Source organism: Tympanuchus pallidicinctus, unplaced genomic scaffold (assembly GCF_026119805.1).
Source record: "Tympanuchus pallidicinctus isolate F22 unplaced genomic scaffold, pur_lepc_1.0 scaffold5, whole genome shotgun sequence".
NCBI lineage: Eukaryota > Metazoa > Chordata > Aves > Galliformes > Phasianidae > Tympanuchus > Tympanuchus pallidicinctus.
The window spans coordinates 10,035,884-10,063,365 of NW_026294769.1; the positions used below are offsets into that span (position 1 = coordinate 10,035,884).

The 27,482-nt window shown below is 40.0% G+C and overlaps 1 protein-coding gene across 3 annotated transcripts in view; it reads right to left on the bottom strand.

Annotated features, from left to right (window-relative positions):
- GRB10 (growth factor receptor bound protein 10) overlaps nt 1–27,482 on the bottom strand; it is a 138,901-nt gene that overhangs the window by 66,391 nt on the left and 45,028 nt on the right. For all 3 annotated transcript variants that reach the window (XM_052703513.1, XM_052703515.1, XM_052703514.1), the window contains one exon: nt 15,540–15,633. In XM_052703513.1, coding sequence (XP_052559473.1) covers nt 15,540–15,633 — 94 coding nt within the window. The remainder of the gene's footprint in view (nt 1–15,539; nt 15,634–27,482) is intronic.

Here is a 27,482-nt window from a genome sequence, read left to right on the forward strand (position 1 = left end):
AAGCCAAGCAACAGGGGTGGATAATTTCAGAATTGTAACTGTAATAAAGTACGAACCTCTCTGCCGCCTTACAAGGGAACACCACAGCCCTGTCACACAGATTTGCAGATGGCACAGCATATTGCTGTGTTCGCATCCCAAATGGCTGCCTGGAGACACTGCCGCGTGCACCCCAAGCCAGGACGTGGGAGATGGGCTTGGAAAGAGGAATGGCCACTGCCAAATGGCACCTTTCCCCCTGGTCTCAAGAGCTCCTATTGGAGAACTCACTAGTTTTATTTTAAGTATAAATGGAGGCTAAAAACAGGTCAATGAAAATGAAGAACACACAAAAACAGCACTGATAAGGAAAAATCAGAGATGCTGAGATGACATAGAACAGTAAAGAAGTTTCCTCCACCGTCCAAAAATCTCCCTACTCCTGTATCACACTGCATAACCAGACATTACCATTCTAATTGATATTAACTGTTTGCAGTCAGTCATCTGAGACCAGTCACAATGCAAAAGAAAAAACAACCAATTTCCCAATGTATCTAGGTCCAAGGAAAACATGCTATTTGCTTCTTCTAGAATCACAGAATTCTAGACACACCAAATCAATTTATCTTTTTAAATCAGCTACTCAAAAACTTGGTCCTTCATTGTTTCACATCCTGCAGGCAAGCTGCACCACTTAAAGTAAGTTAGGATCAGGTTAACCCAAAAGTGAAAGCCACAGACATGCTACAGAGAAAACCCGCCATGGCTCTATATGACTCACATCTCAGTGGCCAGTTACGCTCCTTGTCCTTAGGAGACCCATACACTCAATTTCACAAGGCACACACATTCCCAGTTTGGTACTCAGGACGTCATGCGATTCCTAAGGACCAGTTTGATGCTCTTCTCCACCTCGTTCTGTTTCACAGTGTTGTGGGCAGAGACATGGGGCTACGCCCATGCATACACAATATACACAAAACAATACTGCTAACTGGACAGACAGCACGTATTTTCTCTTGCCTGTATTCTATTAATAAATTATCCCTTTTTGCAAGGCATCCTCCATTTTCTCCACTCCAACAGCAACCAAGCTGTGTAAGCCAGAGGCAGGTGCATCCATGACAAAGGACACCCAGGGTCCCAGGGGCATCAGCACTGGCCATAGGAAATGGCCTGCTCACCTCACTGTGTTTCACATGTGAAACAAAGCCCAGAAAGTCAGTAAAGACTGGTTCTTCCCCCAAACGCGTGCCCACAAACCGCAGACCAAGGCCTCTTTTTAGAGGCCACGCATGAACAGGACAGAGCTTAAGGTAGGCAAAAATGTGTAACCATAGAGCTGTAAAGCACTTGTGTTCTGATGGACTTCCACTGATGGCTTTTTAACAGCAGCAGCAAGCTCAGGTTAACTGCTACAGTAGCAATACCCATCATCATCCAAGCAGCAAGCTGCTATTGCTTCAGTCACCTGAATGGAGAAACCTGCAGCCCAACAGTGCTGCCACAGCACCTTAGAGGTAGACCTGCACTTGGACCTTGTTATAGATCCTAGATCTGTGTTATTCTTCTACCCATTCTCTAATATTCATCATTATCTGCTGAAGAATATTTTAATGGTTATTCATGAGGGTACAAGCCATACACCTGCACATCTTGCTGTGTTCACTACATCATTCACTTGCCATTCAGCTGCAAACCTCCTGGGTTAAAAACTCTTCACCTGCAGCTCTTGAGATTTTGGAAGAACTATTTAAGTAGGCCTGAGCTCTCCAGGATTTTTCAACCATGTAAGCACAAACCACGAAAACCCAAGCAAAAAGAATAACTTGGGTGTTTTGTTGATGTTGTTGTTTTATATAAATAAGAGCAAGCTCATAACTGAATTGCAAAAACAAACTCAAAAAATAAGCAGTCCCATGATGCCTTTTTAATATACAAACTTACAAACATGCAAGCTTATAAAAATTTGTGTGTGTAAGCTTGCAAGCAGTAGATACCTACCAAGAAGCACTAACAAGATGCACAGTGTAAAAGATGTCCTTGCGCAGTAACAAATCCACTCAGACAGTGGTGCTATAGCATACCATAATCGTGCATGGCTTCCAGCCTCACTCTATGCATGTCACAAACTGCCCACAATCTTGATTTGGACAGAAAGACTCAAATGTTGTTACTGCAATCTCAGCTTCATTAATGAAATTACATACTAATTGCTTTGGTCAATAGCACCTTAAACACTTTAATTACTTAAGAAGCTGCTTGCTGTCAAAAACAACAAATGCAGCTGTATCTTCCATCCTATATTTTGGTTTCTTATGGTATTTTTTTGCCCCACTTTAAATGTGTTGTGTTTTGGTTTTGGTTTTTTAGCTAAAAGCATCATTAATTTAACAGAAGCTTATCCAAGAGATTTAAGTCAATTAACGAACTCAGACTGATCTTCCCTTGAAATCTCTTGGCTTTAGGAAAAGTGCTGCAATCTTCTGCATCTCAAATGCAAGAATGTCAGCTGCTTGGGAATTATGCACTTCTCAAGTATCCTCACATGACACAGCTCATCATCCCCCTTGCAGCACTGTGTTTACGTAAAGGCAGAAATAAATACTCTAGCGCTTTATCACAGGTAAGTTGGAAGACAGTGATGACTGAGGTTTATTGCTACAATGCTACATTGGGGATAAATATTACTGCACAACTGATATCAAATCACAGCAGTTCCACTATAGATCTCCTCTAGTTTATCAAACTAGAAAATTTGTCAATTTTTCTCTTTTATCACGTGAGCTTAAAAAAAGTGTTTGCTTTATAAACGATAAAGAAATCATTGCATTGCCTCCAACAAGAAATCACAGAAGGATACTGTCCTAATTCATTTTGGAACAGATTTAATACCACAAGGAGATTTTTCAATGCTAAAGGCACTATAAATAATGCAAAACACTGCAATATCATCAAAATGATTTTCTTTGGAGCAATAATGTGGTTCCACTGATGATATACAATTTTTTTTTATTAGATCCTTAATGAACTTGTAGACCATCTACATTCAAAACAAAGCAAAACAAAAAAGCAAGCATGTTGTCTTCTTATTTGGCAAATACTAAGTGTAAAGCATAAACCACAGCACTAGCAGTGTTACATCAAAACATACAGTTATCTAAAAGTATTATAAAGTTTTAGGAGAAAAAAGTAAATGAAGTTTGTTTCTGTTTTCTCACATGCTTATACAACCGTGAATTCTTAACTAAGATCATAAAACGGATGAAACTCCAACACAGTTTGAAAACAGGCATGTATGAGAACTTCTACACTACAGAAAGTGCTAGAACTAGCTTCATAGTTTTCTCCATCTGCAACAACTCTCCAGTGTGGATTCTCCATCCAAGCTTCCTCCACAATCTCTGGGAACTCATTTTGCAATTTACCTTGCATGAACTGAAGGGCAGCACTTCCTTTTTTTACCTGAGGTAAGTAAAATTCAGATTCTTGTCATCTTACTATTCCCATCACGGAGGCACTTTGTCAATTACAGCCAATTACTTTCTTGCTCTTTGCTATCATATTAACTTGTATAGTGTTCCCTCTACCAACAATCCTAATTTTGTCCCCCCCTACGTAACTCTTCTCCTGATACCCCTGCCCCAAACTGAGGTTGTGCTAGACCACTCTGCCTTCCTACATTCCTCAATAAAGAGCATACTGAATTAACCTGGACAGGGCACATCATGTGTTTTGACTGATGTTGTTTGGGCAGACACTCAAAATAACAAGTAGTACTCAATGGCAGTTGTATCGGGTCAGTGAATAAAACATAGTCTGCTACATAGTAGTATCTTTCCAGGTCAACTTAATCCATATACAAGGACCTACCACAAGTATAAAATACTGAAAATGGATTGCAAACCCCTAATGATAATATTATATACATAGAAGTTTGAGATTAGGTTCCTTCCAAGCCTATTTAAAATCTATTTAACTTATGCCACTAAAGATCTCTTTCACTTCATATACTTCAAGCCACCAAAGAATTATTTAGGTAACAGCACAAAAACATTTTTCCTCTACCCCTTCTGTGACAGATTTGTGCTCACAATGAATATAGATCCAACACTCGGGGATGAGCCGCCTTCTGCATTTGTATGGTAATAACATCAGAAGGACTGATTTCAGGCTGGACCTGAGACACATGCAATAGTCAAAGTTAAGCTCTTGAATTCACCCAGTATAGGGCTCTACGTTTGCCTGGAATACACAGACAAGTGCTCATTTCCACATTCATTGCAAACAAACTCACACAAATTATTTTTCTTGCTAAATTATCTGTATTTCTAGCCCAATATGAATATCTACAAATGCTTCTACTGCAGCATTTCATTTCACTTGTTAATCAGCATTTCCTTCAGAAAAAGTGTTGGCTTTTTTGCCATTACCAGCTGTACCATCAAACCTCTGGGAGACACAAGACTCTGGGGAATGCAAACGGCCTGAGAACAGAACAGCAAACGTTCTGAGAACAGCTTACTTGAACGGACAGCTTTTTTCAGGGAAAAGTCATCAGCGCTGCGATCACAAAGTGCTCCTGCTCAAGCAGTCGCTGTAAGAAAGGAGGCTTTCACCCAAGCAGTGTCTTTAACAAATTTCTCCACAACAGTCTCAATTTGCCTCGGAGCCAACAATCTGCCAAATTCATCTCTGAACTTGTTCTTCAGTGAGAGATCTCTCTGTTCTATGTTTCACCAGCTTAGCGCAGCAGGAGACGTGTAGCCTGGCCCCAACTGCTATGCACTATTGCCATACAGAGAGAGGGTTGAGAGGCTTTTTGTTTTGCTTTGTTTGGCTGTTTTTTTAAACAGAAGGTTTACAGAGATACACAATGGTGGAAAGATATTACTACAAACATAAATACTGTATTAGTAGACATCTTGGCTCCTACGGTAATGAAAATGAATTATATCTCATTCAATAGTTACACTCCAGCTAACTGCTAAAATCATCTTAAAGAAACTCCATGGCTTTTCACCATGCTTTATGCCTCAAGTGCTTTTTCCCTTATCTCATCCTGCATTTATTCCTTTTTTTTTTTTTTTTTTTAATAAACATTCTAAGCTCAGTTTGCGAGGCTGCTCATGACTCCCAACTTCGACTTCATATCCCCACACACGTACACATGAAAAGAAAGCTTCAACTATCCTTCAGCTTAATTCACATCCCTACTGCAAGTTCAGAAATATATACCTTGAATCCCTCTTAAAAAAGGACATTTATAGCACTTAAATCTGCATTATCTTTCACCACTTCCAAGTCACACGCCACATACAAACAAGTCACTCTATAGAATGGCTGCACATCACATCAAATTAATAGTCCTTAACTTTCCCTTATACTTGAGATTATATCTTATTATATGTTCACATGTTATGTGTTCTTCCCCAGCCTTTATTAATTACAGAAACAATATATCACAACTAGAATGAGATAGTTTGCTTCCCTCCCTATCAATGAGTGAAGCCCCATCCATTACTGAAAATACACGAGTTAGGACAGGATAAAACTGTTTTATATTTCTGCATAGACTTCTACGCTACACCTCATGTGTGAAAGCTGCCTTAGAAGTAATGTCTCCTGTTTATTATGTTGATCTGTGACATCAGAGGTGGATGTTGGTGGTATGGCAGTAGAAGATGAACCTTCCCACCAACATTCCATCACATTTTGTTGCTGTGTGACAGATGGCATCAGAGGGGCAGTCTGACAGAGTCTGACGTGGAAGTATGTACAAAGCAGAAGTATGTCTCGGAATTCCCGCATGCAGAAGAAGTGGCACCCACTGACATTCAGTGACACATCCTGAATGTTTCCAGAGACCAAATAATGGATGTGAGCACAGTAAAGCGGTGGGTGGTGCAATTCAGCAGTGGCCACGGTCAAATGAAAGAAAGACAAACCATGTTCTGGACAGCCTTGTAGAGTTGGGTTTTTGTTGTTGTTTTTTGTTTGTTTGCTTGGGGGGTATTTATTTATTTATTTTACATGAACATGGCATGCAGACTCTTGTTCTCTGCTGGTGCAAATGCATAGCTGTGATGGCAATGTTGAAAAATAGTGTTTTGTAGCTGACAATTTGCTCTATCAAATACTGTCACTGTACTTTTTGTACGTGCTGTAGTTTCTATGGAAATAAACGCTACTTTCAGAGCGATCTACATAATATCCAAGCCTCAAAACAATATCGTTGATCTTCAAAACAGTGGTTGAGGCCAGGAGGTTTTTCATGGTAAGGCACACATGACTCAGAAGAGTTACAGTGGAAACACTTCAGTTTTGATTATGTCTCTCCAGGACTGGTTCCCAACTTAATGCCATAAACAAAACAAGAATTCATCTGTGAAAACAGCACGCACCCTATGAAGCACATCTCAACTGCATACTTGACAGAAATTTTGCAACAACAATATCCTCATTTTGCTAATGGGAAAAAGGTAGACAACCAAGAGTGATTTGTTTCATCCCATGTAAGAGGTAATTTGTTGAACAAGCACTTCTAGCTCCTTGCCCAGCTGTCAACACCAGCAAGTACTGCTCTCATCCAATGAGGATGTAAAGACATAGGTCTTACCAGCACGTTCTTGTCATCAGAACTTGTGTCATTTTACACAGTTCTTGCTACCTTAAGTCTGACTTCAATCATGAACTTAGAAACACTTTTTTAAACACAACATTGCCAGCATGAAAGACTGCTTTCATGTTTACCCAACAATAACAAAAAATTTAGCCAAGTATTTTAGTGACATCCATTTTCTTGAATAGACCGTGGTATATACTCATCTTGACATAACTGAGAGGAGTTATAATTGCTGATATAGACCATGAACACATTCCAATGCAACTTGTTTGAACCAGCTAGAGGAAATACATTTCCATGCTGGAAAAACCTGGAAATCTGCAGTTCTCAGCTTCACAGCACCTGCCAGAACCAATGTCTTTTATAAACAGATTAGAAAACGCATTTTTAAGAAAGACGTTGTTTAAAGCTTTAACTTGTATTGGGCATTTTCTTCTCAGCTACAAGATGCGTTCTGTCTTTATTTGATGATTCCAATTTTCTAGTACATAAGTTCCTGCAATTTATCCTACCATACAGAAAATGATACTAAAATCTTAAACTAGTTCTATGCTTGTTCAGACTGCTTAACCTAAATTTGATGTAATTGTGTTGTGCCCGCCAAGTATTACAACCTTTTTTTACTTTCAAGTACCAGCCAACTTTTGTTTAGTACTCGTAATTCCTCCTCTAACTTAGACCTGCAAACAAGTAAAAAGGAAGCCCAGTAAGCTGCTGACTCCTAAGGAATTCTGAAGCCTTTGCTGAGAAAACTGCCATGTCTCAAATATGCCCCATTTCCCTCTTGCATACAAATCTTACCTTCCCCCTCGTTCTATTTCTTAACTCTGAAAATGTTTGTGATTTAAACATTGCTTGATTTTATGTATTCACTTGCTTATTTTTAAGGGGAGCAAAGTGAATTTCTATATTTATTCATTAGATAAAAGCCTTGCTTAGGAAATGAAGCTCATAAAAAGAGAAAATAATATATATTTTGCTTCACCTGAGGCACTGGAAATAAGAGACAGAAACCAAATGTTAAGACACTTTATCATCGGGACAAACAATGGAAGGAAATAAAGAGCTGCACTGCCTGTTCCCCATCCTCTCAGCACTTTGATAGAGACCAAAAATAAAACCTCAAAGGTCAAGGAAAATAAAAACCTAAAAACTGAATACATGCCTAACAGCACTGTTTGCAGACAAGAGGGCTGCATTGTGTCAGCTATTAGAAATTATCTGCCATCACTAGAGAGATCAAAGGTACATGGCTGATCAGAGGCAGAACACAAATCAGTTCAGTGTTCTTTAAATGGGGGTGGGAGTAACTCTGGTCTTTATCTGAAGAAGTTAAATGGATTTTATTCTGGGAAAAAAATGATATCTAGTCCTAGAATTGCTAAATTGTACTGGTGTTCTAAGGCTGTAAAAGGACTCTTGCCAAGCCTAAGTCTAGCTGGTTTCGAGAATTCAGGGAGAAAGTCGTTTCTGGCATAACAACTTCCTCCACTTTGCCACACCACTGTTACGACGTTCTTAGAAATAAGTTTTGCAGGAAAGTGGGAGGGGAGCTGTATGACAGCAGAGGTACTGTGCTCTGCATATTGATTTCACTAAAGTAGGCAGAGATTTAAAAAAGAAAACAGTTCTCTCTTTGGTCATAGTAATTTCAAATATTGCATGTATTGTGAATTTGATTGCAATTTATCTGCATTTATTTGTATTCCAGTGAACAGAATATCTTTATTTTAGACTCAAACTGAGCAGTGATGAAGCCAGATTAGCACCTTCGAGTCTTCCATGCAATGAAATATTGAATGGCAGTGAAAAAGACTGTTTCCCTCTTCAAATACAACCCTCCCCTTTACCTGTCAAATCAGCTTTGATGCTTCAGATTTGATTCTGGGTACAGAGCTAGAATTTGAAACTATTATGATACCAGAGAGACACTGTTTTTACTGAACAACTGCTTTTGTTACGGTGTGATGAAAAACTAGGCTACCTAATAAATCAACTTTTCTAGCTGGAAAGTTCATTATGCTGAGACAATTTAAGTGCCCGCAGACATGTTTTGACATTTGGCTATGACTACTTCACTGAAAGGTTCAAAAAGTTCTTATATAAAGCAAAATACACTTGAAGACACCTCCTAAGAGGGAAAAAAATAAGCAGAATCCATGGACATACAGGAAGATGGTAGTGTAGCACTGGCAAGAATTCAGCTCAGCCACGTTAAAAACATTGTTTCTAAGCTACCAAAAGAGCTTTTGCTGCTAGTATTACTTCCCAACCTTCTTCTCTCAACATCTTGGCAGTACAAATTTAGCCAGATTACTAAAGAAAATGTAAGCATAAATATAGGCAATAAAATTATTCCAGAAAACATATGAGCTCATCTCAAGGTTTTACAGTCAACTTACATTGATTAAATTAGAAGAGGGCATTTCAAATCACTCAGCTCAATTATGGACCATTAACTCAAATGGAAGAAATAAGCCACCTAGGAAGCAGAGGACAACTTGAGACTACAAGTCTCCCCATACCTGTTGGACAGTAAATACATCAACATATAAAACAATAAAAAATATTGAAATCTATTGCACTTGGCTGCTTTAGTAATCTGCTTACAGAAAGGATGACGTAAGTAGTTAAGAACATAGATTTGCACAGGAGAGAGCACACTAAAAGTACGATTTGGGGCTCATTTATTAAAAAAAAAAAAAAAAAAAAAAAAAAGCCAACCACGAAGTGAGAGCTCGAGAAATGAAGAAATGAGCTCAGCCCAAATACATGGGAGAAGTGCCTCATCAGAACCAGATCTTGAGACCTTGCTTTCCATCTAGTATCTAAGTTTCCTCAAGCGTATCATTTCCAAGTGGACACATGAGCTCGAGCTCCACGCGATCAGCTGAACAGCAGCACTGTTCCACATGGATACCGGCTGTCGTGGTTTCCTGCCCGTCACTGAAGCAGACTGCTGGTTTCTTAGGCTCAAGCTTTACAACCTGCAAGACCACATCCTCAGTCAACATTCCACACTGACAATAGAACTTAACCTTGCTCAAGTTCAATCATCAGCCACAAAAGCGACTTCTTAGCACAATGAAGACTTCTGATGAACTACTATTGCTTGGCAGACTGGGACAGACCAGATCGAGGCAAAAAGGAAACTTCCTGATAGCTTTTCTCCGGATGCCTGCCAGCTTGTGCAAGGTACTGTTACCCACTCCCTCAGCAGCCAGCCTGGCCTTGCATCAGCCTAGCAGCAGACAAGCGCTTGGCAGCCAGCCAGCCCTGCAAGCACAACTGGAGGAACACAGGAGCTATTTGTGATGGCAATGACATCACCTCTCCGAGCTCATAGACCTCTGGGAGAGCGTGCCAACAGTCAACAAATACATTGTTTGAGCATTTAACCTCTGCCAACAGAACAGGTTCATGTACAGAGTAACACATCTATGCACCTAGCAGCACCTCAGCCCCTTCCCAACCACCTCATCTCATGTTTCACTGTGTTGCCAATAGCTGGAGCACACACTACCAAAATTTTCCACAAGATGCCCAGAAGTGCACTCCTTCCTCCTCCATGAGAAGAGGATAACTTTGCACTGATCCTCTGCATTACCCCAGCTGAAAGCTGGCCCAAGAATGCAGAAGTACAACCACTCCAATGTTTAGTCTTAGCTGCACTTTAGTGGCAGCAGGAAATACATATAACTTAGATTAAGACCAAAAAAAAAAAAAGTTTTAAAAGGAAGACACTATTAAATAAATAACCCTTGTGGGCATTTTCTTACAGTCATCAAACGCATACTTCAGGCTTATATTAGTATTATGCCAACTTGTTTTCAAGTAAATCTGTATAAGGGGTGAGAGAAGAAAACACCCTCTTGCACAGAGAGACATTTAGAAAGCAGCACCAGATCCTACCCAGATGACCAATTCAGACCTTCCCCTCCCAAAGCCTCAGGCAAGAATTTAGGAAGAATGACAAAAAATAAACTTCTAATCACCCTAAATTCACACCTGATGAATCTCCTCCCGCAGTAACTGGAATCAGAAATCTTCAAAGAAAGTGTAGGAACACCATCGTTTTCAGTATGACAGAAAGACTTAATCACCAAAAAACCTACAGAGCTTCAGTCCCTAGGGATGGTGTTATGTCCTTTGAGTAGGGAGCCTAACTCTTCAGCCCAGCTCTGGCAGTGCAACTAACTACTCTTCCCTGCAAACTCTTTTCTCTAACACATCACGATCTTTGCTTATGTAATAACTTCTTTCTTTTTCCATAAGTCACATTAGAAAATAGGCTTAAGATTTACTTTGACGATCAACATGAATAGCAAGCATGCATTCATAATACCGTAATACTCAAGTTACACTTACTTTAAAATCTCACTTGTAGAACAATGAACAAGGGCACCCAAATGATGCCACATTGTGTACTATGAAATCCAGATAGAGGGGTCCTTCCATTACCACACTGCCCCGTAACAGAATATGAGACAGCTGGGACATTTGAATATTTTTTTAATCCAAACTCATACTGGGTAGCTTCAGCAGAATACATACCATTTTAAAAATCTTGATACTTATTTAAACTCCTACAAGTTAATGTATAGTCTTTTTCTCCCTTATTTTACTGTCTATCCCCTAGTTAATGAAAAATAAAAGGCAATCTGTCACCTGCAAATATGTTTATGTGACACACAAACATTTTAAACTGTTCTTAGTCTTTATTCTCATTTCGCTGATTGCATTCAATCATCATCAGCTTTTGTACATGCAGAGTTTTCCTGACACTCCATCAGCTAGCCTATTCTGTCATCCTGTAGCTTGATGCAGATCTCTGAAGTTATCTGTATTCAAAACCAACCTACTTTGTCTTCTTTTCATTTTTTAATTTGTTTCAATTCTGTGTGTTCATAGGTTTGGGAACTAATATAATTAGGGAAATCAAACTTCCACAGAGCTATTATGGATGTCCTCCTAGTAACTGTGCTAACAAAATTCATCACAAAGTACAATAGAAGCCTTCTCTAAAATAAGACAAAGGTACTGTAATGAGCAAGGCAGGAAGCGGGAGCTCAGTTCTGAGTGTAATGGTAGTTAGTGTAAATCCTTTTGGCACTAATGGTGTTTTTTTCTAAAGCTGGACAATGACAACAACATTTATACAACACATGAGAATTCACGAATGTCTTGGCAGCTTTTGGTATTGTCTGTAACAAACAAACTATCTGTATTTCGTTCTACATTTTCCATTCAGCACCTGTTGGATTCTGGAAAAAAAAAAAAAGGGTTAGTTCTGATGCACCAATAACTGATTCATCCTAGTGGGATCCCATAACTGAAGCATATCAGAGGTAGCACTGGTGCTTACTGAACACATTCTTTAGCTACAGAACTAATAACAAAACCACCTCAATTTCACATGCCTATCACCAGACAGATGCAAGAGGCAACACATTTAAAGCAAGTAATAATAGTAGTGCTTGTGAAAGAGGCCTGTGCAAGATTGTTTCTCTAGGTTAAATGAGGAACCATACTGCTTCATCTACACCCACAGTCATTCAAAAATCCTTATTTATTTACATAGGCCCTTTTTTTTTTTTTGTTTCTTTAAGAAGCATGTTAGAAACATAGACTCCACCATCACTGACTGGTATCCCTTTCACAGAAGCTCCCTATCAATTAGCAGCTACATGTAAAACTGACCAATTGCAACATGCTCACCATCTTGCTGTAGGTAAGATTTCTACCACAACCAGCCAAAACAGACCAAAGGGTGAGCCTACTGTTGTCTCTAACAACTCATCTCATTGCTGTCAAAGTCAGAAGCATGGCAGCATTCGGCTCAGGCTCTCCCTCTGGGAACTCTTCAGGTCTTTTCTGGGAACTCCTGGGACAAAAAGCATCAAATCCAATAACAGATGAAACAGCTACTAGGAGAGCAAATGCATAACAAAAAGGAAGATGAATCTTTCACTGCAGACCCATGGCAAAATGCATTTGTACAGATACTGGCAATCATCTCTACAAGAAAATACAAAGAAAGCACCAGAACTGCATGATTAATACTTCAATTAAAAGCTCAGGTGACAGAATGCATCTTATTTATGCCTAACTTCAAAATCCTGAATTATAATTAGGTACAGTATCTCAAAAGTACGTTGAGTATTAATAAAAGGCACTGCCCATAAACTTCACTGCTGGGACTGGAGTTGGCATAAATTACTGCTTGTTAGAAAACCAAACAGAAATATGAGCCCTGAAATGCCTCAATGAAGAAAAGCTCAGAAGTATGAAGTGAGAAGAGAAACAAGCAGCGGCACAGCAAGCAGGTTAAGCTTACCCCCTGAAGTCTAAGGGTAAATAAATGTAGTTGTTTTTCCAGTTTTCTGTAGTATGTTGTATTTTGCTATCATATTTCATGTGGCAAAGCCACTGCTAGCTAGCACAAGGAAATCAATTAAGTAACTTTATCTTGCTAATAAAGCACATTGAAGAACAACTCCTGTGGCACCCAATCGAGGGTACTCAACCAAGGGGAATAAGGCTGAGCTACCAGATGCTTGGAGAGAAAGTAGAACCCTTGGGATGGGGCAGGGGGAATGAGTGCTGGAGCTGATGGGCTCTAATAAGGACTTCAGAACTGTCTCAGTGTTCTGAACTCTTGAATGCAAGAATTTAGACTAAAGTAACCATGACAGTTTCCAGCTCTGTCCTGCGCTACTGGACAGGGCAGGAATGCTGCAAGCATCCCTGTCACTGTGAAATATGAAGAATATGCAAGTACTAAAAGTTTTACAGAACTGAGACATGGCTAAGTCCAAACTCCTTCGTTTGGAAAAAAATGAAATCATTGCTTCCCTCCCCCACCAAGCATGCTTTTACTTCCCCTTGCTCTCTGTGGGTTTAAAGACAGTAAATAATCATTCTGACCACTTCCATGCCTCTTTCCTTAATTCCTCAGGAAATGCCACGTAGGTTAGACATTTTTCTTCTCTATGCTCTAGTTTTTACTACACCTTTTGAGTGACTGCTTGAGAAATATTTGACTTGCTGTCTATTCATTATTAAATATTGGCTGTTGGACTTTCTCTGGTGGACAAAAAGGCCTGCTGGACTTCCTATGGCTTTCAGTCAGTAGCTGAAGTGTATCTGCTTCTTTACTTCACTGAATGTTAATACTATTCCACTAGATGAAATTTTGTTTTTATTTATGAAGTAGCTTTTGGGAACATAGGTAAGAAATCCTAATGCCTGCTCCCTGGGTTTAGTACCTTTATTATACTTACTTGCAGAATTGTTGGAAAATGAATACTACATAATGGTTATAGATAAAAATGTATATTATTAGCTTTTCTATATGTATGCAATTATTAATTTTATTAACCTATTCATAGGAAAAATACCACTCCATCTGCACTCAACTTCCAACATTTGTTTTACCTGAGTATTTTAAGACTCTTTGCTTTACATAAAGTATTTTCTGCTACCAAATCAGCATCTGCCTGAGTAAAAGAATGATTCAGCAGGAAACACGTACTTGAAATACCCTTCACAAGAAAGAGTTTATTCATGCAGGGACAGTTGGCAGGGATATCTCAGTCTCCACTTGCATGCTCTTTTTCCAGTTTGTGCAGAAAAGATTCAGATGCCTCAAAGGAAGCTAATCACCATTTTTATAGGCTGTGGAAAGCAGGGTCTGGTTCAGAATTGTAAGTGCTCGAGTAAAAAGCAAAGGGCTGTAAGTTAATGTTCAAAAGAAACTGGCAAATCTGCTGTGCTGCCTGAGCAAGGTGGCCAGGTATGAATTACAAGTGTATACACTAGAAACAAACAGAAAAATTAACTTCAGAAACTGGTGAGAATAACAACTCTGCCCTGACTTAGAAACAGGCCTGTAACAATCACCATTCTCCATTAAAAGCATTCTGTGTAAAGATATCTGCTTTGGAAATTAGTTTGGACCATTTTGCACAGACATCTGACTCCAAGCAGCACAAGCAGAGCCACACTCCAGGTGACTCCATATGGATGACCCCATTAATTTAAAGGAGATATTCACAAATAGCTTCAGAAGAAATCACCTATGTAAATCTGCTCCAGAATTTGCACATCTCAAGGTAGGTGAAATTAATGCTATGTCCAAGAAGGGAATTGTGCTGCATGAGAGCATGCTGCAATGCACTGCTTCTGCTATTAAGTTTTGGATTTTTCTTTGGGGCGACCTGTTATTTCCTATTTTCAATGGAAAGTAAAGTTTTAAACCAAAAAATCTAAGGTGAGAGACTCTCGATATGTTTGAAACCCAAATAGTATTGAGGACCTACAAGTCATGAAATTCCAGTCTTGCTGCCCTTGGCAAATCAAATAAACTGAATTTTTAAAGGAAAAGTTAAGCACATAACTTTTAGAAGACTAGGTTCAAGGACTTGATTCCAAGTTAAGCCATCAGGAACCCTAAAGATAAGAGCGCTCACTGATTGAGACAGCACTTTCCATTATTCATTATTTCTAAGCCAAAAACTGAAGGTGTGCTAAATAGTCCCCACTATGACAGTAAATATATATATATATTTATTTATTTATTTATTTTAAGATGTCTGGAGTTTTTGAAGTTTTTTTTTTTTTAAATACTGCAAATGCTGAATTAAATTTCAGTACTCCCTAAAAACAGGACGACATTCCTTCTGCTCAGGCTAGTAAACTTAGCTTGAGCTGCAAGACTTCAGATTCTTCTAAGTAGGTGCTTAGTGAACTTCATGCACATCTCACAGCACAGTTGTGATGAAAAACCTCACATCTCCAGCTCTTCTATTCCAACCACCCAGAGCTTAATTTCATAAACTAGAAGGAAAAAACGCAAAATGGACGCAAAACTTTCTCTTCATCCTCAGTGCTTTTCCTTCAAGGAGACTGACTCCCACTCATCATTCCTTACCTTGGTGATTTAGGGACATGCGATTAGATGGTTCCTGGAAACCCGGCTCCACCAGATCCCGCCGACCATGAGCTGAAGTCTGATCTACATTGTCCTAAAAAGAAAAGAATAGAAAAATCTCAATGAAAACGGGCACGGCGCTCTCTGTAAGCTACACTGCATAGAGCAAACACTGACACGAGAAAAATGTCTGCTGTATCTCTCAAAGGAGAAGCCAGTATTGGAGAATGGGGGAAAGAATAGGTTAGTGCACAGAGAGGGGATACTGGTCAGCTACAGTAATACAGGCAGCACAAATCCAGAATAAATGACTATGCTGATGGCTCATTTGGATGTCAATTTCACATTTCAAAATGGGAAATAGCAATGCAAATGCATTTCCCAGTTCAACAGAAGTTTCTTCTTGCATCAAATTATGCAGAGGTTTGGGGTTTTGTTTTCTTTAATTCCAGCTCTGTGGCTTAGGGGTTAGTAACTAATTAACTGGACTGAAACAGATTCAGTAGTGAACTACCAAACCTCGAGAGGAATCAGAAGTTCAGTTTAGAAAAACATCCATGGTTCTGGATGCCAACCTGAATTTTTTTCATACTAGAACTCTCACAAGATCAGGTTTCACGAAGTTTTAACACAGACTGAATTTGGCTAAGTCTAAAATACCATGGTTTCTCACAGGGCCTGCCAAAAATGAAGACTAAGAAAAAGCAGGAAAATTGAAATATAAATAACAACAACAAAAAAGAAAAGCAAGATAAGTCACAATGGGTTTCAGAAATATAAGTAGGAAATTTAGAGCTGGTACACAGTTTTACAAAGCTCGTATATCTTTGTATATACCAGTTCAATGTTACAAAGAAAAACAAAAGCATGTACCTGGAGTTGATTGCACAAATACATAACTGCCCATGACATACACAATGGCACTTATGTCAAAGCACAGGAACCACCTTCATGACAAAGTATACAGCAGACTAAGGACATGGACTCTGAGCAGCACTTCAGCTACATGCAACTGTGAGCTAAACTCAACAGTTCTAGCTTACAGAATATAAGCTAATGCTCAAAATCAGAACGTACACAGTGTTTGAGAATAAGAACGTAAATAGTTAAATAGGATATTACATAAATTATATTATCTGTTCTTCAGAAAGACTGCCTCAAACAGCGTATTTGAGCTTTGCTGAAAGAACTGATTGATACCTAAAAGGAGTGCCTCTGGAGCCAGCACCACTGGGACCAATTCAGGAATCCATAGGCACTCATAAGACAAGAACTATCATCACTGGCAAGACTAAGTGAGGCTTTTATAAATAAATAATATATGATAAGATGCACATAATATCTATCTATGCCAGATAAAATAGAGACCACTCAGGAGGTTGGCCACCTCTTCCCCTCAGATCTCACTTTCCATAGTTCTCTTTTCCTCTGGGGAACGCACAGTCAGCACTGACCTGGACCAGAACAAATCAATTTCAAATTTCAGGCAGGAGAGTTGGGACTAACTAGTATGAGAAGATAACTGCAGGAAGCAGAAATCACACAGAAAACAAAGAGCCTGTTCACCAAGAAGTTCAGTTTAAATCCTTCAAAAGCTCTAAGGGCAAAAGTGGGTAAGTTTATATAGGAAAAGCTTCAGTCAAAACTCACAGCTGAAGCATTTGCTCCTCAGTTATTTCAAACCCAGTACATAGTCTGAGCTGAACTTTGCAGGCACTGAGAATAAAGCAGAGCATCTTTTCTCTCAGCACAGAGCTCATCTTTGTACATTTCCATCTGTGAAACTCAGTATCATGTATGTTTGCCATGTTGATAAAACCCACAGATGCAGTTGAGCAGAGTTAGTTCCCTCCCTGGAAACAAGTGTGGACAAATTACTCATGGATGCAGCTGTACATTGCCCTATGCTAGAGGAGAGGAACAGGTCATACCAACAGAAATGAAAAGAGGAACAAGAAAAACAGTTATAAGCTATTGGTTGCAAGCATAAGGTGCTTTCAGCTGTCCCAACACATAAAAGCCCTTACTAAAAGGCAAAGTACTTGCTTCTACAGAGTAATGGAGGTAAGATGTGATCGGAACGCACCTGTTTACTTTGGGGCACTCACAGCACAACACAGAGTGGTTAATGAAGAAGACATTATCTCAGAGATGAAGGCTCACAGCTGGCTGCAAGCACATAACTCCTCAATTAAAACAGATTTTTAACTAGCATTTGCCAGTAATTTAGAGGAGCAGCACATCCCTCCTCTGGTATAACCTCACAGTTGCACCAGAAGATGCTGAAAACCATAAGCCTTATTCACAACGTTTAATCCAAGATCACAGTACAATAAGTAAATCAGTGATTTCAGAAGCAGAAGTTTCAGTTCCTAGGCCAGCAATGGGATGCCCCTGCCTGTTTCTGAAGGTGCAACGCTCGCTCAGGTCTGCAGAGTTTGCCCAGAGGTTGAGCCAAGCACAGAGCAAAAGGTTTCCTCGGCGCGCTCAGGGCCAGCACAACCCTGTTGCTAACGTAAAGCAGCAGGCCTGCATAAACAAAACCACACCTGCTAATGCAATGCGGGCAGCCGAGGAAAGGTAAGCACTGGGCAATTTTTAAAAGCTCATGATATTTTCACATGACCCGCCAGAATCTATTTGTGTCAGTTTTTTAAAGACAAATAATGGCAACTCGCCAGCTGCAGCAGAGATCAGACAGACACAGGAACGAGGTTAAAGGAAAGAAATGAGGGGAAAAAAGTTACAGTTGCTCTGTGCCAAGCTGCTGTGGCACAACCCCAACACGGCCTCGTCAGGAGCACAGTCACAGCCCAGGCCCCTAAGCACACAGGCACCTGCTTTGGCCCATCACTGCCCCACTGCTGAAACCAGGCTCCCCATAAGTCATGTGTTCCACCATGTCTTAATCCTCAGATCCCTCTTCTCTTCCAATAAACGCTCTCAATATGAAATTAATGCATGTTACTTAACTTACTGTACCATCCAGCTATTACTGTATTTTTAGAAGCTAGTTGAGGCATTAGCCCTCACAAACTTGTTTGCACATACTATTTTCTCTGTCAGTCAGCATCTGTGACCAAGGATGATTTAATCAAGTGACTAGCAAGAGTGTGAGAAGGATTTGAAGCATGGTTTATTTTTGTAGAGTCTCTTAAAGCAGTTAGAATTTTATATAGCCAAACATTGGCATTATAGGTTAGATTTCAATGTCCTTTTGTAAACTGCAATGCAGAATGTTCCATGTTGGCATCATACCAAGGGCCAAAGTCCATTCATAGAGAGTGTTATCTCTATGTATCAGTAACCCAGACAAGCTGAGTCCATTTTTCAATCTATAACCAAGCCTTTCAAGGTACACTCCTTCAAGTTCAATACACTGTGTCTGCTGCTATTTGTGCTAGCGTAAGTATTTCAGTTATCAAAGAAAACACTGGATCTGGTATTTAAAACAGAGAATCAGTCAGCTGCATACTACAGTAGCTCTGCTGTCTGCACAAGCGTTCTCTAATCACTGCCTTGGGTCCCCACACTACTGTTCCTGCCTGCAGTTTAGCTCAGTGTTTGCTTGGAAGAACATCTATCAGCATGAGATGTTATTCAGCTGACCACTGTATTGCTGCTACTCTCATCCTGGTTCCTCCAGAGAAGGTTATCTAGTCAGTCAGGCTAATCTTAAACAGGGCTTAGACAGGAGGAAGTACATCCCAAAGTACGCATAATAAAGCACCGCCCACACTTCCCTTCTCCCCCACTTCTTTGCACAAAAGGGACCTGAATTCAGCTGAGACAGAGTAGCTTTCTCTTGAGGTCTGGAAATCCCCTTTTCTTGAACACTTCAGCTTTTTCTAACTTAAGCAGTCACTAGAAGTTTAAGAGATTAAGGAAGGCTACCAGTGACAGCAGAGCTTCTCGGAAGCTCCTGGGACTGTGCCCAAACCATGGATGTCCAGACCACCAAGATGACAGTCCCTTTTAGATTTACTGTAGCTGTTTGCAAGCCCATACAGCCGTGCCCATGAACAAAAGGTTCAATTGAGCAAGAGTCATGCATACTCATGCCAGCAATCCCACAGTGACAAATTAAGATCATGACATACTTCTGATGTTTGTACACTGTCCAGCACAACAGAGTCAAGTCAGACATGCTGACGGGTTCCACTGCAGTTTGAGACTATCAACACAGATACGCCTCAGTTTACACACAAGCACTCCTATACCAATAGTAGCTCCCTACCTGGTGATGTGACTTAATCATACCAAGTAGATATTTCAAAGCTAGTCAAGCATAAACAGAAGATAAGCCAGGTCATTACCTGAATCACCCTAGCTTTACCCTGTTTAGGCTACTTGTGTGAAGCAGAATTAAGTATTCTCCTAGTACAGGTTGAAGAAAATACTGCAAAGCACAAGCCATTATTAAAATTCACTCAGGAAGAATCTACCAAAGGCAGCTGAAGAGTAAACAACTCCTGCCCCGGCAGCCCAAAAGGAGAAAGGATAAACACCTGCAACTCGCTACTCTGAATCAAAGGACAAAGTAATGTTCATCTGCCTCTGCATCTGACCCAGTATTGCTGTTCTTTGTATGCTTTCATTATTTCATTAGGCAATAAACAGATAAAGAAGCATTTCTGCTGAGGACCATATCATGCAATTTTTTACTTCACAAATGAAACACTATTTGCACGAAAATGAAAGAACTCTGCAGGTTTTTTTTGTGAGCTAGGCTTCTTTTTTCATACCACAGCTTTGCAGCTTTGGTCTACATAAAACATTAGATGTACAGAGTCTATTATGGTAAGAACCAAGTAGTCAACTATTCACTAAGTTCACTTTTCTATGGCTTCCTGGTACATGTAGCCATCAACATAGTTTTTGTTCTACCATAGACCCTTAGTATACACATATGCCTTCACAGGACTATTACAGGAAGAAATCCACCCAACAGAGCCAACTGAGTGTTCAAGTTCTAATCTAAACTTGACAGTTGAGATCAACTGGTAACACACACAATGCTTTCTCAAAAGATGCATGTCATCGAGCTTTTCTGCAGCTAAATACAGCAGCACAGTTCCCTAGCAGATAGCTGTTTGGTACTACGTGCTTTCAGCCTACCTTATCACCGATACCTCAGACCTTGAGGACATTTTTCTCAAGTACAGTTGTGAGGGAAAAGCCAAGCTCTCAGGTTTGACCAATGTCACAGCTTTGCACATGATTTCTAATTTACTCAAAAATATTTCTTGCTGCCTTTTCTTAGAGCATCAATCACATCTTTCCCTGGGCCAGTGCTTAATGCACAGCAGAAACAAGGAGAAAAATAAAAAGGCTTTGCACACCAGGCAAAAAACTTTACAGCAAAGACAACCCACATCTTACATAATTAAAGAGCTGTAACTAGGTTTTCTGACTCTAAACTACAGTCGTTTGATTAAGTAAGAGCCAAGTGAAAGGCTCAGTAAGTCAACAATGTAACTGTGAACCCAAAATTTTAACATTCCCATTGCTAAGAGAGCTTGTACAAACAAGGGCTTAAAATACAGCCACTTAGCTCTGTCAAAAGTCAGGCTCTGTCCTAAACTAGCAAAACCATTAACTGCTGGAATTATTCTGATTTTACAAGACTTCTGTTAAGACTGACAGTGATAACCCTAGGGGCCAGCAACAAATAAACCCAGTTTGGGATTATCTGAGCAGCAAAGCTTGCAGCATGCTCCGTCCTGCACTCCACCTGATGCACCACAGCACCTCTGAGCACAGAGGCTGAGAATCACAGAAAGCATGCAGTAACCTGGCAGGGCGCACAGAACGATCACTATCCTCATATTCACACAACTCTCAACAGATTTAACAGCTCGCTATATACATATGCAAAAAGTTACAAGAAACACAACATATCAGGAATTACTAAAGATAGAAAGAAAATGAGAGACTGACAGACAGACCTGCGTCCATGGTTTACGTCTCTGCAGTGGCAGGGAATTTGTTAAAGTTGTGATCACAGGAATTATATTACATCTCATGATACACAGAAGGCAGAAATGCTTGCCAATTTGCCCTTGGAAGAACTTCTCTCCTGACCCCCTTCTGGGTTTTAATACCCCACTGCCCAGAAAGTCCTTCAAGTCAGCAAAAACTGGGGCTCTGGAGACTGTCAACACCTAAACCCCATGGTGCGCACGCCCCCAATCAGCAAAGCATTTCTTCTCCTACATCAAGGAAAACAGCTTTCTTAAATACATGGACTGATACAGTTACACAACATGCTGGTATAGCTGAGCCAGAAAGTTATTTTCTGAGGGTGTTTCAGATTTATTTTAAGGAGTATTTCTAGTTAAGGGACTTGTCATTACCTGCACTACAGCTGCTACCCTGGCAGTATTGCTTCTTATCAAGAGATACCACTAGCTACTGGTCAGTTTATCCATTAAAAAAAAAAAGAAAAAAGTGGCTCTTCAGTCCCAAATCCCAGAAAAAAGAACTACTACTGCTGTAAGAGCTGGAGCATGATTAGCATCCTCCCAACAGATTTGGCAACAGCAGTCTATTTGTAAAAGACTTTTCTCTGTATATTGTAGTTAGCTGACAACTTCAGCAATGCAACCCTTCAGATGCACACAGCTAGCTTTGCAGATGCCACTTCTATAAGATAGTCTTGGTAGAACTGGTGGTATTAGCAGGGCTTGCAACCCTATTGTACAAATAATTTGGCAAGAGTTACGTCAAACTAAATTTGTTTCATTATAACAGTTCTCTTTTAGTATAAATTAACCACTTCTGCAAGAATTCAGCTGTCTCCTCACAGAGAAAATGGGTAGTATATTCCACAGTGTGCACTCTTTGGACCATAGTGTCATTTATTATGGTAGAAGAAATCCAGTGCATCATGATTGTTGCCTTTTAATCAGCTAGCAAGAAGCAAATCCAACTGACAGGCTTAGAAATGCTAAAAGCTTTGTTCTATTTTTAATGAGTCTAAAACCACTCCAGCTGTTAAGAGACAGTTTACATAGTTTACAGCTAAAATAAAGTCTTGAAATACAGAGAAGAAACAAGCACAAGATTCTCAATGAACACAATAACTTCTCAGAGCTGTCTTATGAAAGCACTAGAAAGCACTTACAAAAATGAAGCATTTACTTTCTTATGTCTGTTCTTTTTTGATACATACACTAAGTTCCTTTCTGCTTCTACCTCTAAGTAAGTTTAGTATTACAGGTCTGAGACCTTTACAGTGGATAATTACATGCTTATATGGAAAATGTATTTCTTCAACTGGTGCCCATAGAACCTGAGAATGAATCTTTAGCCTGTACTTATCCACAAATCTTCCTGACCTCCAAGGCAAGGTCCTGGCACTGACAAGGCTACCAAAATTTTTTTCTACTGCATGTTCCAAACTCTTTGCTTTTGGTCAATATTGACTCCAACAGTCTCTGGAAGATCTATTTTCTGTGAAAGAACTGTATCTACCAACAGAAATTATGCAGACTAACTGAGCTTTGTTACTCAAAGCATAAAATCAACTTCAGCAAGAAATCATATTGCTCTGTTTTTTTAAAGAGGCTTTTTAGCAAGTTCAGCATCATTCTATTATTGAAGAACTGGTATTAAATAGACTAAATTATGTCATCCATGACAGTGTTGCTACTTTCTAACATACAGAAAGATCATATAGGACAATCATTTCCAACCTGCTGCTCTCCCCGCGCTCATCAGATCTGTGAAATATAAGGTAGCTTGTCTGTTCTATTTGGCATCACCTCCACTAGAGCTCCGATTATAGCAATGCTGCTTCTAAGAACGCTGGCTTTGGGAGCCAGGTCTGGAAAGCAGCCTCGCACGAAGTGGACAGGAGATGTTCTACGAACCGCCTCGGACAGTCTGTCCCAGGCTGGGGCCGACTCCACCCTGCATTAACCCTGGGAGGCTGAGTGCTTGGAGAGATGACCCGATCCGGTGGCCTCTGAGATTTGGCAACAAAGCAAGGCACTCGTGTGTCTCAGGCCAGGGGAGCGGGGGAGGGAGGAAAGAAAGGAAGATTCTATCTAGGTTGTAGGTATTAACATCTCTACGTAAGCACACGCTCTTTAAGGATAAGACATTCAAGCCTGTACAGTCTGGGAAGCAGCAGCTACAGCCAGATAACCTAAATTATACTGAAGCATAGTCTCCATAAGTCGTTTTCTCTGAAAACTCAACAGTGATGAAATACTAACAATGGAATGGCAGTAGCAATAAAACACACAACAAAGGAATTTATGTCACTCAAATATGGGTCTGTTTGCTTACAGGCAACAATACTGTCCTTTTTTGTCTTCTTGTTGGCTCAGGTGTGCAGAGGATTTGAGCCCTTTAGGGCAGGTGACAGCAATTCCTTACAGCCGTTGGCAGAGCTAGTGAAGCAATAAATCTTCCAAAGGTAAGTGCCACCATGCTCACAGAGACCTCAAAAGCTCACCAGACACTAGCTAACAAAGTAACCCCCCAAGTGTTAATGAGATTACTCTTAGGAACTTCAAATTTGAAACATGATGAATTTCAAATGTCACGTTAAACAAACCTATATACAAGATTGCTCTGATATCCTTACTTGCTTCAACCATTAGCTATATGGTCTTTACTTATTTCCTATCCTATTTGATCAAATTTTGTAATTTTGGGTGTGCTTGATATCCCACCCTTCCTTCCTTCCCTGAAGAGTGATTCTTGGCACTAGATAAGTAATTTAACTAGATCTAGAAGTAGCTGTCCTATCCAATCAAGCATATGATCCCAACTGTACTGGCCACACACCTTCTTTCTACATGGTGAGTTTGACCCCTCAACTAACTCTTCATCCCAGAAAAGGACATCTGCAGTTCAGGTTGCTTGTCCTCAGTTAGATACAGAACTGGCTCCTTAAGCACCTCCAGAACAGCAAGTCCCAAAAGTATGAAACAATCTCAGATGTAGGATAGAAAACCACGTGCATCTCTATGTCACAACCATCATGTCTCTCACAGAAACGGACTGTTATGCTAAGCAAACATCAGGGTTCCACACTCTGCATTGCTTGCAAAGAAAACTATGGATTGTAAGGAATAGTCTACAATGCATGGGTACTTTAAAAAAAAAAAAAAAAGCACAGAAAAGCATGATTTTTTTGTTCTGCTTATCCTGTAAGCCTCTGGGAAAAAAACAAAACAAAACAGTTTTATAATTAATCCAGAACATGCATGTATTTGTGCATTTTGTTATGCCTGAATCTCATTTCAATTCCAGAGTTTTAAGAAAGTGACATTACTGTATCTTTCATGCCAGTGATCAAAACAGTTTTCATAAAAAAAATCTCAAGAATTGATGTTTATTAGATTCAAAGTCACCACTTCCAAACAATACCAGCAGTTGAACAATATTTCCAATACAAATTATGCTGCGACATACAAGTTGTCAGTTTGCACACGCATATATCTCAATGCAGTGACTGCCATGTTTCCCTTTTCTTAAGGAAAGTGTGCTCTACCAGTCATCTTGCGTCAAGATGACTTCATCACAAAACCTTCATTGACTTAACATTCTCCAAAGAAAGAAAATTCTCAAAAGTTTAGCCATTTGCATTTAAATAATAAGTAATTACATGTGAAGGCAAGCTGTCCCAAGAAAATCCAATACAATGCGTAAATCTTTAGTTTTTGCACAAATTGGTACTTCGGGAAAAAACCAACAAAACTCCACCTGCTTGCTAACAGCAAGACTGTCCATCACCTTCTCAAAATAGGAAGGTTTTGTTTTTAACACATGCTGTTTGTATCATAAATGTGTCAGGAGAACCCTGGGGCACCTTCAAACAAGTATCTCAAAGCACTTCTGAACCTTCACTGCAACACTTCAACATTGTTAACAAGAGCTGCTTTACTTCTGCAAAAATCCCCTGAGTATGTTAACGTACGTTAAAGCCTAGACAGATCTAAGAGTTCTCATAATTGCCAGTGTGATACTGAATGAAGGACCAGTGTGCCAAAAACTACAAAACAAGGTAACCAACACAAACTAGATAAGCACAGGTACACGGTCTCCAACAGGGGATGCATTTCAACAGACATTGCAAAGCTGGTCAACAGAAAAGCCTAAGAAACCCCCCAGCAATAAGGCTATTTGACTGCGCCAGTTTCAGCAGTGCTACAGCTACTAATCATAAGAATGTTTCTCTCACATGGCTTTATAACATTCCTTCCATGGAAGGTAGGGTACAACCTCCTCTTTTCCCTGAAAGCGTCACTGAAGATATTGGAGGAAATGACTTTGCAGGTCATGGGGTAGGTGCTTCCATATGAGTAGTTACCTGGCTCCAGCTAAGCTAGTGATCAGCTGTGGGGTTCAGGCTGGAAACTTAAAGCAGCACCATCAGTATTTATGACACTGCTCTCTCTGGTTTTCAGCACTTTTTTTTCCCCAACCAAAAAATGCAGATCTACAGAATAAAGGTAGAAAAATCTCCTTGCTGAGATTAAACACTAATTTGAGATAAAAAAAAAAATCCCCCAAAACTACAAAAATTGTAGGATTAGGAAGAAAAGAAATACTTTGGACTTGGCTTCAGAAGGAAACTGTGAGTGAAAGAAGCCATCTCTAGATACAGTTGTCCTGAGGACAACTACCTAAAAAAATTAAAGTTAATAGTGACAAATTTCTTGAGAGCTCATTAACATACCAGCACAATACAGACAGCATGCATGTAATCTTGCATCCTAGAAATGTGTATTATTGTGTCAATATTCCTGTTTCAGAATTTGCTGGGGGGATAGTTTGATGAAAAGTTTCTGGTCTTGTGGGTTTGAGTTTATTTTAATCCACAGAGCAAGCCATACTCTGAAAGACATGGTGTCAGAAAACTATTTTTCCAACGTGCTCTCATCCAGCATAGCAGTTATGGTTTGTGACTAAACTAACCAACCAATTCACATTCAACTACCAGCAGTTTATCACAATTTGGAGGACATAAAGAACTCCAGAAAAACAAAAACACAAAAGATGTCTTTTTCAGAAAATGCTTAGCACTCTTTGGTAACCATTTGCTCATGCCAGAAAAAAAAAATACTTCATGGAGAATTTTCATCAGCATGCATGCAAGAAGGTATTCCTCTCAGTGAACTTACAACACAGTAGCCTATACTTACTTCCACATGGTCAGAAGTAGAGAAATGGGCACTTAAAAGTCTTAATTCACATTCATCTTAGAGAACAAGTTCTGCAAGTGCCTCAAGCTACAAAACGTATGAAGTGATGATCTCATATGTTGAAGACAGTACTCAGTTTGAAAAATCCCAAGTTCATAAGGAGTTCTAACTTCTTATTATTTTCTTTACTTTAAATCTCAGAACCTTGAGTGCAAAAGCTCACAAACCACATAGCAAGGGACAGCTTCCCCACACTGCCCCAAGGCTGAGTCAGGGGAGATATGGCTGGCAGTACATCCTCAGAAAAGGCAGTGTGGCAGAGAGCCTGCTTCAATCTAAGCTTCGGGAAAGAAGCTACCCACCAAAGAAGGCAGCAGCATGCTGTGATAGGAGACTGAGTACCAAAACAAGGACAAGGAAGAATGGCTTTAAGCTAAAAGAAGGGACATCCAGATTAGATTTTATGAGGGAATTCTTTACTCAGAAGGCAGAGTGGCACTGGCATAGAAAAGCTGTGGGCACCTCAACCCTGGAGGCACTCAAGACCAGGCTGGATGGGGCTCCAGGTAGCTGGATCTGGTGGGTGGCAGCCCTGCCCATGGGAGGGCTGGGTGAAACTGGATGACCCCTTTCAATTCAAGCCACTCTACGAAATGCTTGGCTGGGAAGCCACAAAGGATATCAGAGGGCAAGGAGGCACCTAGGCCATGGGCCCTTAAGTTCTCTTTTGCTTCTGTCACATCCTTGTTTCCCATCTCAACAGTTGCTTCCAAGAGGTCTC